The sequence below is a fragment of the Lathamus discolor genome, chromosome 2 (assembly GCF_037157495.1).
Source record: "Lathamus discolor isolate bLatDis1 chromosome 2, bLatDis1.hap1, whole genome shotgun sequence".
NCBI lineage: Eukaryota > Metazoa > Chordata > Aves > Psittaciformes > Psittacidae > Lathamus > Lathamus discolor.
Window position 1 is genome coordinate 119899197 of NC_088885.1, and position 18812 is coordinate 119918008.

The following is an 18812-nucleotide window of genomic DNA, read 5'->3' on the forward strand; positions in this document are numbered from 1 at the left end:
AGATGAAGGGAGCTAATATTTTCCATGAGAGCAACCAAGATTGTCTGTTTGGTACTTTGTTATCAGAAATGGCCTCTAGCAGTTTTCATTTCAGTGTTCACTCTTAAAGAAAACACCAGGAGGGTGGAGAGGTTTAGTTTAGGGAAAACTGCACTTTAACTAGCCATTTTATTCATACATCCATGTTAAATAGTTACTTAGATTTTCAAAGCAGTAAAAGGACTTTATTGGCATGCCAGATTTTTTTTTTACCCTTTTTGTGGCAAGCTACTAAATATAAAAGCCTATTGCTACTGGCTGTGCAATACATAGGGAAACAATTTCAATGTCCACTGTGTTGAACAATTGTGAGATCTGTTATTAGCACTTGTCACTGAATGTATGTGAAGCTTCCAAGCAAGAAAAAGCAAATGGTTTGTAGCTAGTGACAAAATTTACATTTCATTGTTTCAGTTGGCCGGGAAAAGCCTATGGGAACATCTGCAGCACCCAATCAAGAGAAAAAGGACTTCAGTGAATCTCAGCTCCAACCAGCAAAAGCCCAGAAGCCAATATCTCAAAGCTCTTTAACTTTTCCACCCTCAAGTAAGCACCAGTTTACGGAGTAGTTGTGATATAGCATTGTGTTATGTCTGTCTTCCATGCACCTTTGCAGTGACTTATCCCAGAAAGGCCAATGAATAGCTTTTCTAGACTATTGATTTATGCATGCATACGTACAACATAAAGCACATTACTGGTTATTGTTTTTAAAAGGACATTAGAATGTGATTTACTGATAAGGCAATAATCGGTGAGTTGAATAACTTCGCATTGCTTTTGTTTTTAAAGTAACAAGCCAACTATTGTAAGGGCTATTTTTGTGGAAATGAAGAGGTTGCTATGCCACAGAGCCCAATCCAAAGATCACTGAAAGTAACAGAATATTTTGTTTATGCTCTCTCTTACGTATTCTGCTTTGTGATTCACTGAAGGAAATAAGAAGGTTTTGGTGCACTGCATGCTAGTTTTATGCCTGTGTTTTAGCAGGTAGGAGTAGATAAACAATGTTCTGGTCATGCTTCTGGAGTGATAGTCTACTGGATGTTTTTTTTTTGAATAAACAACCACTTTCTTCTTTAGCAACAGAAATTGCACAAATCACAGAAGACAATGTTTTCCAAACTGAAAACGTTTTATAGGGGTATTCGGCATCCTAGTAACCAAAGAAGATGTGTCAAACAGCGAACAATGTATCTCTTAAGGAGAGGGGATGATTATGTTTACCTCATGCCTCTCTTTTATCTCAATGTACCAAAGGATGCTGTTTGTACAGCCTGAACCATGTCACATTGCCATGAAAAGCAGAAGGGATAAATGGAACTATTGAGCTTCACACAGCATATTGAGGCACATCCACATGGTGCAAAAATACCTGTTACTTTGAGTGAGCTTTAAAGACAAGGTTATATTAGAGATTCCACTAAGAGAGACATGCTTAGTCAGCTAGAGGTAGTCCCAAAGGCATTCATGTACCAAATAATTCAGGTGGGTTGCTGATTTGATTTTGAGCTTGGTCCTCAGTCTGCAATATCAAAGAGTACATGAAAAGCCTGGCTATGTGAACAAGACATCAAATATGGAATACTTGTTCATAGGGTATAATGTAAAGTATCAGTAAGGACTTAAAAAAAAATTTGTTTGAACTTTAAGTTCAATTCAAATCATAAGTGTGGATTATTATTATTAATTACTATTAATTGTTTCTTACAGCGGTGTTTCCATTCTTAGCTCAAAATACTTTCAGTTTCTAATCTACCAGAATTCATGCTGTATCACTGTATTAGCCTTCCCAAAGTGTTGTGGATTGTCAGCAATTGGTGAGATATGCTGTATTTGAAACCCATGGCAACAATACACAAGCCATCAAACCTGTTTTCAAAGAAGCTGGATGTTTTTACTGTTGGATACAAATGATCCTCTTATAGAAGCAGTATCTGCTGTGAAATTGGTTACACAGAGACTACAGCTCTTTGTAAGAAACATTTCTAACATTCATAAATTTGGACTCTGCTTATGCAAGATGAATAGAAATATCAAAGTTACTCTGCCCTTCAAAGGAAATGCTAATTTTTAGTAAGATATCTTAACTTAGAATACTTTAAAGGTTATTGGCTTTTGATATGTATAGGTGAGCCTTAATTTTAAGCTGATAATCATTAAATACTAATTTGCTTTTTCACTCCCAGCTAACATTCGAAAAAGGGCTAATTGTATTGAGTACACTTAGAATGCAAACTCAGAGCAGATTAACCCATAGGCTGACCAGGCCATCTTTTTTATGTCTGTGTCTTCTAACCGGTAGCTGTGTTTTGGTGGTTGTTTTTACAAATAATAATTGATTTAGCATTAATTAAACTGCAAACTGTGCTGCAGCACTTGGATCTTCTCCTGTTGCAGTGTGAGTTCTCTGTTCCTCAAAAAATTTCTTTCGCTGTAGAAGGATAATGGTAGGTCTCAGCTTCTACTTAACAGCTCATGGGATGGAATGAGTATTGGAAACAAGTCAGCTAAAATGCGAGCAAGACGCCATTTTACAGACTCAAGACGGATCAAAAGCACTGCCCAAAACAGAATGGAAATACTATATTCATAGTTAGATGACCACAAAGTCTAGGGATAAAGGAGATGAAGCAGAAGACACTAAAACCTCAAAAATAACAAACTGTATCTCTGAGAAATTATTTCTACACCTACCATGTTCCTTTCCTGTATGTCTGGAATACTTAGTTATTATTAATATGTAATATATTTTACTTACAGGAGAAAAGAAGATTCTAATCAATTCTGATTTAATTTCCATTTGGATTACATTGGAAATGATGATACAAAAAGGTGTAATAAACATATGTCAACTTTAGTGTCCAAGCTTCTGCTTTAAAGATTAGTTTTTCTGATGGTTCATTTCAAAAGTGTCAGTCATAACGATCTTGTCTCAGAAGATCATTTCTTTTTGCTTTAGATTTAGGATAAGTAAATTAAAAATAAAGTTATTTTTATGAAACTGCATGAAGGGCTGTGACTTCACCATTCTCGTACAGACCTATCAGAATGAATTTTTGTCGGAACAGATTTACAGCATGGTGTCATGAAGTGTGTAAGCTCCCATAACTAATGCAGGGTAACCATCAAATGCTCTTTTCAGGCTGGAATATTTTTAGCCTGTAGCAAATCAGTGCCTCTGATTTCCATTTGTAAGAAGAGCCAGTACATTATGAGGCAAAAAACATTCCAAGCCTGTGAATTGTTTGTTCATTGTAATTGTTTCCAAGAGGTAATAGTCTGAGGTTGCCGTAGCTGCTTAGGGTAGTGTCGTGGTTCAAGCCTGAGTATGGAAATCTTGTGCTAAGCCTATGAAGCAGCCTGGGATTCCTTATGCTTCTTGCACACCTGTGCATTTCATGAAAATGTTCATCTCTGTATGAGAAAGGTGTGGGTTTAGATAGCTGGAAGGATCTCTAGCTCTCAGAGTTATAGGTGAGAAGCTAGGTAACTACAGTTACAGAATGTTATATAGTCAAGTTCTCAAAAATATTTAATATACCAAGTAACTATCTTGCTATCATTCTTTCAGTTACTGAAAGACAAGTGTAATGAAGTTTTTAGTCAGGTAAATACAAGATGTTTGCCTTTTTGCTTTATTTTGAGTGTATGGATTTTCCTTTTTCTTTCAGAATAACTTGTTTTCAGTCATGATGAATGATGTAATAAACCCAGAAATTTTTATGACACTATTGCCTATTTCTAAATTACTGTATCCAGATAATTCCAAAGTCATACTACTACTACTACTACTGTTAAAAGCACTGTTGTAAAAGCCATACTATTGCAGTTCTGAATTTCTTAAAAATTGATTAACCTAATTTTAGACTCTTTACCAAGGCTGAAATTTCCCTGACTCCAGAATTTAGTCCTTTCTTGTCATGTAACTTGGTACTCAATCCTAATTCCTTTGCAATTCCCGGTGCAGTTATTCCACATCAGTTAAGAGTTCAGTGCAAGTGCATCATAATTCAGGTTTGGTGCTTTAGTTACCGTGTTGATTTAACCTATAGGACAATCGACCCAAGAAACTATGTAATTAATTTTAAGTCCAACTTTTAAGAGAAAAGGCATTTATTTACTATTGTAAAAGTGACATTTAAGGAAATTAAAAGGGAAGATCAAGACCATGTCTCAGTATTGAATTGATCCTTCTTCGCTTACCCAATTTGTTTCAGAGGTGTTTCAGCAGGATATGGAACTTGTGCTCATAAAAGTTTATTGAAAAGCAGGTCTCAAGGATTCAAAACTGTTTTTTCACTCTACCTTCAAACTTATATTTTAACGCTAGCAGCAAAATACAGATAAATCTCGCAGACTTCTATCATAGGTACTGCTTTATTTTAGTAACATCATAGAATGGTTTGGGTTGGAAGGGACCTTAAAGTTCATCTAGATCCAACACCCCTGCCTCTGGCAGGGACACCTTCCACTAGACCAGGTTGCTCAAAGCCTTGGGCTTGGCTGGGACAGACTTAATTTTCTTCACAGCAGTCTGTTCTTTTGCTGTGTTTTAGCCTGGTGACCAAAGCAGTGTTGATAACACACTATTGTTTTAGGTGTTGCTGAACAGTGCTTGCACAGCACTGAGTCCACCTCAGTTTCTCTCTGCCGTCCCAGTGAGTAGGCTGGGGGGAGGCTCACAACAGCAAGGGCCTAGGGTGGAACAGCTGACCCCAGCTGAACAAAGAGATACACCATACCATATATTGTCATGCTCAGAAATATAACTGAGGTAGCTGTTCCTTGGGGACTACCTGGGTGTCATCCTGCTGGAGGTGAGTGATTGTTGGTGTTTTTTAACGTTTTTCTTTGTTTTTTTTTTTTTTTTTTATTTTGCTTTGAGGTATAGACAGTTTAATAAGTGAAGGGGGAAAACTCCAGCCCAGAGAAACCCAATGCAGTATTTTAAGCAAGCAAATAAAAAAGGGCTCTAATAGCAAGGTATATAGTGCAGCAGGAACATACATAGTGATGTGGTGGGAATTCTTCAACAAATCCATACCAGTGGCTATTTATGAATTCTGCAAAATTGTAAGAATATATCATTACTTGTTGGGAGCCTCTGGCCTCCAAAGGCTTGGTTCATAGAACATTGCGTAATGGATGAAGGATGAGCTGCGGGATACAAAAGAAAATTAATCTGCAGCACAGATTATAGTCATTATGGTTAGCATATTAAAAAGTCTCTGCAGTTGCATGGAAAGGCCTCATGGAGAGCAGTCTGGGAATCCCTGCGGGTCACAGTATATAGATAACATGTTAGCTCATCTTTTCAGATTTAGGGTTTATATCTGCCTCTTGTGTAAGAACAGATTATAAGTTCTTGTGGTTTTGTGATCCTCTTTTGGAGAGGACCTCATGGTCAGTGGTCACTATATTGAAGTAGTGTTCCAGACATCTGATGTTTGTAAGCTCCACATTGATTGGAATACTCAAAACTAAATTCCTTTACACCTTTATCCGAGCCTATTTTTTCAATTCTCATGTGTAGATGTGTCTCTTGAAATCTTTGTGCATATATATATATATTTCTCTTAAGGGAGATGGAAGATCACTAGGTGTTATTCTAAAGTGAAATATCTGTTTTCCAAAATTATATTTGCTTAGCCATTAAATCCATGAAACTTATTCATAAAGTGGTACTGTGCTGCTACTGTCTTATTCATACAGGACCAGCCTTAGCCCAAATGCTGGCACTGTATGCATAGGTATAATTGGGCAAGGCTACATTGTGCTCTATTTTTGAGTATTTTACAGTATTTAATTAATATTTAACTTGAAGAAAGCTAATTTCCTGAATGTTTTCTTTTTTTCTATTTGAAATAAAAATTGCCTCTGTTCTCAGACATGTGATTCTGCTGATAATGTCCCAGCACAAGGCATTAGAGGAGTACTAACAAGTAATTCTACTAATTTCTAAATGTCATAGTTCTGCATCACAGCATCCTTACTCTACATCAGAATATGTAGGAAGAATAATATGATGATAGTGCACGTGAAAGATACTTGTTCCTTTCCATCCGATTCTTGTAGCTCAACTGATCAGTACATTTTGGTCTAGACAAGAAACATCAATCTTTTCAGACTATCTCTCTTGCCATGAAAAAATACAATCCTCTCTCTGTTATGATCTCCTTATGTGCTGAAGTTACAACAGCAACTGGCAGCTTCATGATGATTTTTGTCTCCTACTAATGTTCTGTATTTCACAGCGGAAATGCGAAGTCCCCAAGGTGGTGAGTGTCCCCTTCCTTCAGATGATGAATGGAGAGTGTCAATGCTGACAGGAAATGCAGGAACAGAAGCAAACATCGCTCTCTGGATATATGGAGACAGAGGAGTAGCTGGACCAATAACTCTTGGCAAGGACAACAGAAAGCAGCTGTTTCTTCCCAGGCAGGAGGATGAATTTCAGGTAGCTAATTAAGGCTAATTACATTATTTTAATATGTACCTTTCCAAAGATTATTCTTTCATGCGAAAAGAAAAAATGTTTTTCTCCTATGTTTACTGCATAAAATAAATCTCTATCTAATCTCTATGAATTCTGCATTAAATCAGCTTGGTGCATACAGAGGAAATAACTCTTTCTTTCAACCCCCTCTGCCTCACACAGTGGTCCAAATGGAACAACTGAGAGAGTAAACTGATTTCTTTAAGGCAATTGATTTGAAAGTAGCTTTAGAAACTCTCCACTCCTAAACAAACTATGTCTGATGTAAGACTTGTATCTTTGGTAGTTAAGTCTTCATGTATGTATTTTTCAAGCATAATATAAACTGTATACTGTGGAACTAGTTCAGTTTAGGAAGAAAAACTTTCTTAGGGCCTCCATATTATAAATAGCAGAAATGCCTGAAGTTTTACCTATGGAATTACTAAAAGCCCAATCAAAATTTCATGTTAGCATGCCATGAAAACAGAGAGTTCTGTTATTATTTAAGAATAACCTCATCTCTATTGTAGCAAGGAAATTATGTCTAGGTAGGATGGGAAGAAACTACCAAAGCGGCTAAAATTTGTCTTGCTTAAATCTCTCTGTCTGAGATGCATGTAACACATTCCTGTCTTCAGCTAACTGAAGCAGAAGTTATATTCATCACATTTTGTTCAGATTTTTTTTCCACACTCATCAACTCTTCTAATACAATTTTGGTGCAAACCAAGATTGCTACTCTCAATAATATTAATAACAACACTCTCTATGAATAGGGCATAGGCAGGAAGATAACCAACCATAATGTTCCTTTAAAAAGCATGTAAGCTATATATTATGATCTGTGGGGAATCCTGTTCTCCTAATTAGTGAATAATTTATAAGCAACGTCGGGTAATGGCATGTTTGCAATGTTAATCCATACATTCTTAAGAGATGGACCAATTTCTCTTCTCTAAAATAGATATTACCCACTACGGCTGTGTGCTGGGGATATTGATCTTCTGAGAGCAGAATCTTTCAGCACCTGGGGCTACTACCATGATTCTTTACATCTCTCTTGACACTATTGCTTTCAGGCATGAAACAGCAAATGTCACCATAGTGCTTTTCACTCTTTAGTCTGCAGTAGATAAATCCACAAAGAAAAAGCCTCTGAGTAAGAGCTCTTTTTTTCTTTTTTTCTCTTCAAACTTTATCCTGCACTTGCTTAGCAGGATAAGTCTTGAAATGAAAGTAGGAATGTAAGACTTAAAAAGATTTATCTTCTTTTTTACCATTTACAACTTTGAGCTTGATATGATTCCACTGATATTTTTCAGAGCAGAAGATACAAAATTCTATTTTTTTAAGAAATCGGTTTAATCATAGCTCTGGCCAGGATTTCAATAAAGAAAATAGATTTCAAAAGCCTGTTATACTAAGGCAATTTTAAATCAGTTTTTTTAACCTTTCACTTATCAGCAGTATGCCCAACTATGAAAAATTTGAATAGAATTAATCTGTGGTCTTCCCTCTCTTACCTTAGCCAGGTGAGTAGTCACTGCCAGTTAAATATTTTCTAAGACTGTGCATGAAGAAAATCAAGGGTACCTGAGTTTTTTTTCTGGGAGACCTCTGCTTGTTTGAGGCAGAAATCACTCTTTGTATTCTGACAAAGTCCAGTGCATTTATGTTTTGTATTTATACATGAAATTATAATGTAACTATTTTTTTTAACCAAAAGGCTAAAGAGAGATTCATTAGAATAAACAGACAACACGACAGCACTGTATATTCAGTGAACACCAGCTCTTTGAATGAGAAGACAGTATCTCACATTACTTAAGAGCTCAGTTGTTTTGTGAAATGCAGGAAATGACAATAGTTGGGTTTTAAGTCAAGCTGTATATATGCACTTACTTTACTACTGCTTTAATCCCAAAGTCTCCAGGTTACCTCTAGTAAGACTACTTATAGAGAGAAATACGCAGCATAAGCAAGGATACCAGAAACTGACTCCACCAAACAAAGCTATTTTCTTAAGCTGATGGAACAGGCAGGAATCATATTGTCACATCGGTGCTGCAAGCCTAGGGTTAGAATTTATTTTGTTAATGAAATTCAGGTCAATCTAGCAACTATATGAATACAAATACAGGTGTGAATTCCACAGATTCTTTCTCAAACAATCATTGTGATTCACTGAGTGCGTGTCAGTGTCCAGGAAATCAAGGGTAAAAGTTGTTTGCTTCTAGAAATCTTTGACTAAAGCATACTAATGTTGTAACATAAAAGCTGTATTATACAAGAGCACAAAAGCTGATATAGGAACTGAGGTAATTCTGACCTCTGAAAAGAGAAGAGGGATTTTTATTGATGAAGGTAAAGAATGAGTGGATAATACACTAGTAGGTGTTTCTAAGAGAATGCAAAGTAAATAATTTTTGTACAGTGAAAATAGTTATTCTGAATGTAAATGATGGAGAGGATTAGGCTGTTGCCAACCTTTTGCTAATAGAATTGTTATTTGAGAAATAACATTCCAATGCACTTTTTCTTCCCTAGTGCTGCATTAGAAATGCTCTAAAATGATTTATGCTCACTTTAAATAATGGCTAGACTTCAAAATAAACCCCAGATAAGTGACATAGGGTGGGGTTGCATAGAGTAGATTTCATAAGAGCATGTATAATGCTTGAAAGTGCAGCAACAGTGCAAGTAACTGCAAATCATAGTGAGAAGGCAAACACAGCCTCTGTCACTTCCAAAGTCTGCCAGCTTTTGAAAGCTTATTCTTTTAGGACGTCAAGAGTTTTCTGTCTTTCACTTTGACACACTAGGGTTTATGTTCTTGTTGCTGTGCTCCATTATGAAAAAATTGTGACCTGTATTTTAGTGGATTAAATTTTATATTCTTATTGCTCTCATGAATGGCCCTCACCAACTTTTTTTTACTCTTCAAACTTTGAATAGTTTAAGTCTACTAACTTATTTCTCTGGGAAGCATGATTTCACTAGGCTATAATCTGGCCAGATCGGAGCATAGACAGAAACCTGCTTAGACAAAACAAAAGCAGTCTCTTTTCTGGATCCTCTAAGCCAAAATCTGCCAATCAAATATTGTGCACTGTTCCTGTACACTCAGATCCTACAGTGGTTCAGAGAAATCTAGAACCAGTTAGAAAGATAAAGATGCAGTTGTACTCCCTCCCTACCCCCCAGTGTGATGTAGCTATATTTTTTTCCAGAAATATAGCCCAAAATTGATGAATGGTAAAATGTAGAAATAAAGGGCAAATGGGGTTTGTGCATAAATAAAAACGGGGTTTTTGAGTTTACTTCATGTGTGATGATTGAAAATACAGGAAGAGAAATGTTTAGGGTATTTTTATGGCAAGGTGTCCTGAAGGCTGTAACAGTTTTAGCCATAGAATTCATACGCCTGTGTTTGCCATTGGGATGCTACTTCCATATGTGTGGGAGACTGTGACTGAAATATCTTTTATCATAAATTGGATACAATGTTAGTTTACTAGGCATGTCCTTCCTGAATTAACATGCAGCCTCTAACACACAAGTTTAAAGTGTAAGTTATATGTATTTTTGAATGTAGTTATATGTTGCATTGTTTTTGGCTTTTTTCAGGTCAAAATAAAAAACACTGGGAATATCTACAAGATAAGAATTGAACTTGATGGACTACAGAATGAACACTCAGAGTGGAACTTACAACAGGTGAGATATGTTTTGGTGACTTTTTTTGCTGTTTTATTTATTTTTATATGAACTAAAAGCCCATCTTTTCACGAAGCCGTATTTTCATGAATCAAAAATGCTGATTGTGATACATGCTTATTGCTTTGTGTGTTAGGTTGCTTTAGAGATGACAAAAGAGGGTGGTGAGACACCAGAGAAGGCTGCCCAGAGAAGCTGTGACTGCCCCATTCCTGGCAGTGTTCAAGGCGAGGTTGGATGGGGCTTTGAGCAGCCTTGTCTAGTGGAAGGTGTCGCTGCCCATGGCAGGGAGGTTGGAAGTAAATGATCTTTAAGATCCCTTCTAACTCAAACCATTCTATGGTTCTATATTTCTATGTAAAGCACTGATACAGTCCATTTCCCGAGGGCTGGAAATAGGTAGGATTATTATGCAGTTATTTCTAATTTATGTAGTTTATAGATCCCATTTTTAGTGTATTGATTGGTTCTAACAAGTTTTGCTTTCTGAAAGCTTACCTGCACTCTTCAGTGTGTGCTAGGGAGATTTTAGCTATGAATTCCCTCCATGAAAAATTTGAAAATGATGGAGCAACAATTATTCCATGACAACTGCGTGTGAAGAATGAACAAAGTCTGCTTAAGGGTATGCTAGAAAAAGAAATTGCTGTCTTTTTTTTCAGTTTGATGAGTTAAGTCTTGCTCTGTGCTTCTGTTTTAACTGTTTTTCTCATAATATTTGAGGATGTTCACCAGATTAAATTTAAACTAAATTCCTGTTGACACTGACCCCCCTGTAAGATTTAATTCAGAATTGCAGTTAAGTATTTGTCTTCTCTTTCTTACTTTGAATCTGTAAAAAACACAAGTTCAACCTTTGCATTTAATTAATCTTAAAAAGCCTGATTTAGGCAACCAGAGGGATTTTGCATTAATACAAAACCTTTAACTGTTACTGTGCCAAAACTGAATGTAAGTAGAAATATTTCAGTTGCTAAAAGGTTGCAGGAATCCTACTCTCCACCCCAGTAGCTGCAAAATATTTCTTTAACATACTTGTCCAAATTTCATAGGGTAACCCTGGGATTTAAAATATTTATTTTCACGGAAAGAAGTCAGGTTGAAAGCTGTATTTTTCTGACAAAGCCGTTAATATTTGCAGTTGCTATGAATCAGCAGTGGGAGCTCTGCCAATAAACATTAAAGATGAAGAATCACTGCTGCAAATGTATTTCATGTTAGAATAAATACCTGCTTTGGTGTTTAAAGCAGTGTTTATTTTACTTAAAACATTATTTTATTGTAAAAGTGAAATAAAGGTGTGTATTGTCCTGATTTCCTAAGTGTTAGAGCTTGAATGTAAATACTTGTTTTCATAATTTTGTTTGCAAGGCTTACGCATACAATATGCACATTCAAAACACAAGTGCAGAAAGACAGTTTTCCGGCACTGATTTCCTTTTGCTAGTGAAGGCCTATGGAAAAAAATTGTAGTGAGCATTGTTGTAATTCAAGACCAACAAAACCTGCTCTCATAAAAGAGAGGAAAGACTGCTTTAGTTACAAGAAACAAGTAAGACAGTTATCATAATGCACAGTGGCAAATAACTAGAGAATTTGAATTTTAACTAACTTCAGAGAAATTTGTAGAGGGTGCTGGTACTTAGGTTGTCTTTTGTTCTTCCTGCTGTAGAAGAGCCAAATATAATATAAATTGACTTAATATTTCAACATACCCTCTCCTTGCCAAAGTTCAGAAGGATGCAAATGAAGGTTTTCATCTTGTTTTCATTTTAATATAAAAAAAGTTTCAATTTTTCCATGTCTTCCAAAGCTCTCAGTCTTTAGTGCTCCAGTCAGTGTTACATAGGAGTGGCTCACCTACAGAAATCAGAATTGGTGACTTTTTTTTTAGGGGCAAAAAAGCAAGATTCAATTACAGCTTTGTTTTTTCCAAGAATAACATAATTTTAAAGTCCAGAGTGTATTCAAAGAATAAAGGCTGGCAGTTTCAGCTGCAATACCACGGGTGTGAGTAAAGATCCTCTCCAGTGATGAGCCAAGTTGCAAAGTAGTTGCCATAATAAAAATGTTTTCATATTACATTTTTGTATGTCATATTTTCTGATTGTGATATTGTTTTCTGAGATAGAAGAAAAGGTACAAAAATATGTTTTGCTGTTAAGAAGCAAAGCACTAGAAAGAGTGAATTGAGTCACAGCTGGAATTGCTTCTTCTTTAGGTGACACTGCAACATCTAAAGAGCAAGAGAACACTGAATTTTCCAACAAACACCTGGTTGTCAAAGAATCGTGATGATAGAGAAGTTCTTTGTGAACTTCCAGTAGTGGAAGCTGGAAAGCCTGTCTATCCAAGTATGTGTGGACTTCAACTGCACAGTTATGTGTATATCACCTCATTTTCAGTATTAATGTAATCTGACTTATATTCCATTTGCTGTACATTCACTCTTTGTCAGGGACTGTAGTGACAGGACAAGGGGTAACGGGTTAAAACTTAAACAGGGGAAGTTTAGATTGGGTATAAGGAGGAAATTCTTTCCTGTTAGGGTGGTGAGACACTGGAATCGGTTGCCCAGGGAGGTTGTGAGTGCTCCATCACTGGCGGTGTTCAAGGCCAGGTTGGATGAAGCCTTGTGTGGGATGGTTTAGTGAGAGGTGTCCCTGTCCATGGCAGGGGGGTTGGAACTAGATGATCTTGAGGTCCTTTCCAACCCTAACTATTCCATGATTCTATGATTCTATGATATATGTGGTCTTAGCAATCTTAAAGACAGATAGACTGATTTCCGGAGAGTATGTTCCAGAAAATTAATTGCAAATAAGACTTGCTGGCACTGTTTCATTTCAGTTAAGCTAGAATAGTGAATAAAACTGGTTGTGTTACACATAACTTGTATTTCTTCTTTTTATTATTTTTGAAAGTTGTCATATACCACGTTTATGTCTACACTGGGGACTTTGAGCAAACTGATACAGATTATGCAGTTTATCTGTGCATCTATGGAAAAAGAGGAGATTCTGGTCTAAGACTTCTGCATAAAACTGGTATACCCGTGACTTTTCAGAGAGGAATGGTAAGTCTGAAAAACCATTTGCTTAGTCATATAAGTAACTTGTATGTGTCTTAACAGGTACCTAATAAAAAAGATCACAGTGGTATAACTTTATTATTATTACCAAAATAATTTTTAGGAACTAAGGAAAATAATTTTCTACTGATCCAGAAATGACTGGAATGAGTGAAAATACAGGCAGGAAAAGGGGAAGAAAAATTATTTGAAGAACCCCTGAAGGATAATGAGAAGAGCTGCCTATGAATTTAAAACTTACTCTGTTGAGCTGGCTCCTAATAAGGGCACAGAAATGGTTCTGGGATCTTGGATCTTAGTAGGACTGTTTGTTATGCATTTTTTAATGTATAAATGTATACATTATATATACATTTTTTAATGCATAGTATTGTGATTAATACAGGATAGCTTTAAAGTAATTTTTCTTTAAATTACCTCCTAACTCCTCCATGAGTAAAATATTCATCATTCTGATTTTTTGCAATGTTGTATGGTTGAATTTCAGGAACTATTGAATTTAATCTTAGCCTTTCCAGTAGCCTTCTTATGACCGTCTGTTTAGCTTGTATCTTCCTTTATGAGGTTTCGAAAATTAGCATTTGTGTGTCTAACAAATGGTATGAAGGTCTTAGTGGAACATTTAATTACAAAATGAAAACTAGTATCTAAATTGCCAAGAATAGAAATAACCTGCTGGGAAACCTCAGATGTAGCTATACTATTTTAAAATATATATTTGATATAATTTTAAATACATAAAGTATGAAGTTCTCTTCAAATTGAAATTCAGGATTTATGTGGAATTTTCTAGAGGGATTATTCTTGATAGTAAATTCAGGATATTATTTATACAGAGGCTAAGGGTTATAGTTCCAAGTGCATTTTGTTATGAAAATGGGTGAGTGAAACAGTGGATTGTATGGTGCAGCAGAACAGGCCTGGGATATGGCTTTTTATGACAGAGGCAGTTGAGTGCTGACTTAAACAACTTTATCCCTGCCACAGATATTCTACATAATATTGGGCAAATCACTTAAGTAAAGCTTCCCTGAGTGACCATTTTTTGTGTGTTTCTGTTTTGCTACAAAATCAGTTTAATTTTTCTGAGCAACCACAGCTGTAACTGAGATTTATTCAGAGAATTCTGCTCTGCACCTAGAAAGCTCTTTGAAATGCTAAATATGCTGATAAACTAACCCTTCTGTTTCTTGACTGAGCACCCCAACTACTTTACATCTTTGGCAAGTTTTGGCAATAATCTCAGTGTTTTAACTATAAAAGTAAAATGAAATTTATGTAGATGGCCTTTCAAAAAATGGATTTCAGCATTTGTGGAAAACTGGGGTACTGTGGAAAAGGCAAAAAAGTGAAATCACTGGGAAATCAGTTCTGTTTCACTGAACTCTTTGAGTGGATGGAGTAAATAATGCACAGAATCATAAAGATAATGAAGATAAAAAGAAATATTGAAAAGCTGCAGTCCCACCTGTGCACAATTTGAAGCAGTGATCGTTCAGAGAGAATAGCTTGTGATCATATATTAATATACACAAGGGAGAATTAAAGTTGCACAGGCAGTCTCAATTCTGCCATTTGCTGAAGACCAAGAACTTTACACATAGGATTTTTCCAGTGTAATTCTTTCCTTCATCTTCCTTTTACTGAGTTATCTGGACTTTACATTTGAAGAAGGAAAGCTGTATGCTTTCTACTGTGACAGAAAATCAACAGCCTGAACCTTTCACCTGATCAGCTTCATGCTCCTATGAAAACAATCTTTACCAGCTGTAAGCACAAGCTTAAATGAATAACAAGAGGAAAGTGGTATATCAGATTTCAGTTTCTTCCAGCAGAATAAAGTGTAAATAGAGGAGGTGAGACCAAAAAGAGAAAAAGATGAGAAAGTCTGTATTTTAAATAAATATTAAAAAAGGAAATAATAGCTTCAACTCATTCTTACCTGAAGAATAATTGTAAATGCAAGGTATTAAAACAGTGGTGAAGGGTTGTATGCAGCTTTTTGGGTGATGGATGAAAAAACAATTTATTTGGGATTATTACTGCAGTCTGGTTTTGGTTGTGTTTTCTCATTTGCTCTGAAAGGTAATCAAAAGACATTTGACTTTTCAGATGCAAGCACTCTGAAAACAGTTCAGCTGTCATTAAAAACAACGGGAATCTTTGTATACTGTGAGAGTTAATCAGGCTTTTAAAACACTTCAACTTCTAGTCTGACTTAGTGGTGGCAAACTGCAGAGCGCTGTCTCTGTCTTCTAGGTCAATGCTTTTGAAGTGGAAGCTGTATCTCTTGGAAAACTGCAGAAGGTGCTGTTGCGCTGTGAGGCTAATGCCAAGTCCCAGTATTGGTACTGTGATAAAGTCATTGTTAGAGAAGCTGAGAACAACTTGGAATATGTTTTCAATTGTGCAAGGTAGTTTTTACAACAATATTCTTAAATATTCTTAAACGTGTATCATCGACATTATTCTGCCAATCATTGTACTAAATATGAATTTTCCATGGAAAGACAAATTTGGATTATTTTTCAGTTTCATAAAATCCACAAAAATGTGTTGTTCCAGAACAGATTGCTGGAGTTAATATCCTGCATGTTCCATAACAAAGGTTAAAGGCTTGTGTTGTGGCTGTGTTTCTAGATTGTACAGTGCAGCCTTATTATAAAAGGATCGCTGCTATAAGTGTGACTTACCTATTCAGGAAGGAAAGATAACACACACAAAAAGGTTCAAAATTAATTGTATTTCTAAATGGGAAAGAAAACAGATTTGCTATTCAGAAGTGGAGCTCGCTTTCTTTATGAACAGCCGCATTGCTAATGAGAAAAATGTGATGCCCAAAGTCAGAATTATTTTGTGGGTTGTTCCATTTGAAGTTATTAAAAAAGCATCTTAAAAGTGAATCGATAAATATGTGTTTTGTGTGTTTGGATAAATATGATGGTAATCCCACGCTGGGAGTTTCTAATTTTCCAGTCTATTTTGTTGGTATGTGCATCATTAAAGTGGAATGAAGGAAGCGTAGAGAAACAATGTGATCATTTAACAAGGCACTAGAATTAATAGTATTTAATTAATAATGTTTCATGGAATCATAGAACACCAAGTTGGAAGGGACCTCAAGGATCATCTGGTCCAACACATCTAGGCAAAGCATGACCTACACTAGATGTCCCAGCACCCCGTCCAGCTGAATCTTTAAAGTGTCCAGTGTTGGGGAATCCACCACTTCCCTGGGGAGATTGTTCCAGTGGCTGATTGTTCTTATTCTGAAAAATTTTCCTCTTGTGTCCAATCAGAATCTCCCCACAAGTAACTTGTGCCCATTACCCCTTGTCTTTTCCGTGTGACTCCTTGCAAAAAGGGAGGCTCCGTCTTCTTTGTGGACATCCTTTAAGTGCCAGAACATGGTGATAAGGTCTCCCCTCAGCCTTCTCTTCTGAAGGCTGAACAGACCCAGATGTCTCTCAGCCTTTCCTCATACGGCAAGCTTCCCAGTCCTTTGATCACCTTTGCAGCCCTTCTCAGGACCCTTTCCAGACTGTCCATATATTATTTTTATATAACAGGGACCAAAACCAAACACAAGTATGGTCTGACAAGTGCTGAGTAGAGATGGGAGAAATTTTATGAATTTAATTAATAATAATTAATCAATGAAGGATGCCTAGTTTTTTTGTCTGGATTTGCATGAATTTATATATATAACACTGAAGAGCTTCTTGCAACTCTTGGTGTCACATTGTCAAAAACAGGAATAAAGATGTTCTCTCACCTTGAGAAAACTCTAAACCTGCAATCTTTCTTCAATAAGTAGCAGGGGTTTTAGTAGCATAAGAGTAAAGAGAGGTTTAAAAAGAGGTTTTCAGTAGTATAAGACCATATATGATTTGGATCTACCCTCTGAAGCAGATTTGCATGTATGCCAGCTGCCTACCTCAACCATGAAAAATCATCTGAGTTTCATGGCTGTCCACCGGTGGATAACACGGCTCAAGGACAATGCATGTTAGGGCAACACAGCTTAGGAATGATGAAAGTCAGGACACTTTGCTGTACTAATTCTGTGATAGTTAACACTGGATGTTGATCAGAAAAATTATCCAGCGACAGACACTGCTAAAAAGAGAGTTTTTTTTCATTCCTGACTTTTGTATATGGAAACAGCCACAGAAAAAGGGTTAAAATAGGTCAGTGATGAGGGGCAAGGGCAGCTTCCCTGTTGGCCAAAACGTAAAGCTGAAACACTGCTCTCTATTCAAGGAGGGAGAAAGTTTTTGCTCTTCAGAAATCTCTCAAACTTATTAAACTTCAGCCTCACAGCTTTATTTTACATTGATATTTTATTATCCAGGGCATGAAAAAATGCTGTATTTTTTCTCATTTGACAAGGAAACATCAGCATTTTATCTGACTTAAAAATCTGATATTGGTTTCTGAACATCCAACAACCCTCACTCGGTTTCAGTTAGACAGCATTTGTTAGTTACAGACTGATATTTTTTAGTATTTAAGATTGCAGAAGCTGCTCTGGAGTCATCCTGCCCGTGTTATACTGGATTCCCAGTGTGCTTCATATGAGAGGGAATGGTTTAGGTCATTCCTGGAGAGTCTGTGGAAGTAGACCAAGTAAATAAAAGCAAACAGCCCAAAAACTTGCTGATTTATTTTTTTTTTCCCTAGTAGAAAAGCAGCTGATTTTTCACCAAGCAGGAAGAAGCTAAAACAGTTGATAATCCATGTTCTGGATGAAAAGGTTTGAAAATAGCCTAGAGTAACATGATTAAGAAACCTAACCGATGTTTGCCTCAAGTTGTACTTTTTCAGCCTTATCAATCTCTCCTCAATTTCTAGGAGGAATAAGGAAGAGCAGTATTTAGTTCAATCTTTGTTTTTAACACTGAACTTTGATTTTAAGAAACAGTGGATAGGTACATACAAATTATGCTTAACACTCAATCCATAGTACTGAAAAATAGTTCGGTGCCATATTCTTCTGCTTAGCTATACAAATAAGTACAGTCATGCCACATGAGTCTCTTAATACGGTACAGGTATATTTTACACTTAATCAGCTCTTATATTTGCATAAATAAAAGTCTTTGTTGGGTGAAGTAATTTCTACTTTAACATCCATCAAATACCAAAATTTTAGAGGCTTTTATGTTACATGTATTAAGTTTGAAAATAAGAGGTTGATCATTCAGGTATTTGGTAATACGATGGAGAAAAAATTGATTCCTACCTGCTTTCTTATTCTTAGGTGGCTTCCATTTATGTCCCAGGGTGTGATTCATTCAGAAATTGAGCTGTACCCTCAAGGTAAGGTTTATTCTAACTTTAGGGAAGTAAGATCAGTAATTTGTAATTTTTTCTCTGAAGAAATCTGGGCTGAATTTAATTTACACTTTAAATATCAGGGTTAGCAATTTTGCAGCTTCCTTTGTTATATTTCTGTGAGTATATCCTCTGTGTTTGAATTGT

The 18812-nt window shown here is 36.2% G+C and overlaps 1 protein-coding gene across 1 annotated transcript in view; it reads left to right on the forward strand.

The window, feature by feature from the left end:
* RP1 (RP1 axonemal microtubule associated) overlaps nucleotides 1–18812 on the forward strand; it is a 178995-nt gene that overhangs the window by 42218 nt on the left and 117965 nt on the right. The window contains exons 16-22 of the mRNA XM_065669368.1: nucleotides 454–585; nucleotides 6297–6499; nucleotides 10148–10237; nucleotides 12459–12591; nucleotides 13162–13313; nucleotides 15588–15742; nucleotides 18592–18650. Coding sequence (XP_065525440.1) covers nucleotides 454–585; nucleotides 6297–6499; nucleotides 10148–10237; nucleotides 12459–12591; nucleotides 13162–13313; nucleotides 15588–15742; nucleotides 18592–18650 — 924 coding nt within the window. The remainder of the gene's footprint in view (nucleotides 1–453; nucleotides 586–6296; nucleotides 6500–10147; nucleotides 10238–12458; nucleotides 12592–13161; nucleotides 13314–15587; nucleotides 15743–18591; nucleotides 18651–18812) is intronic.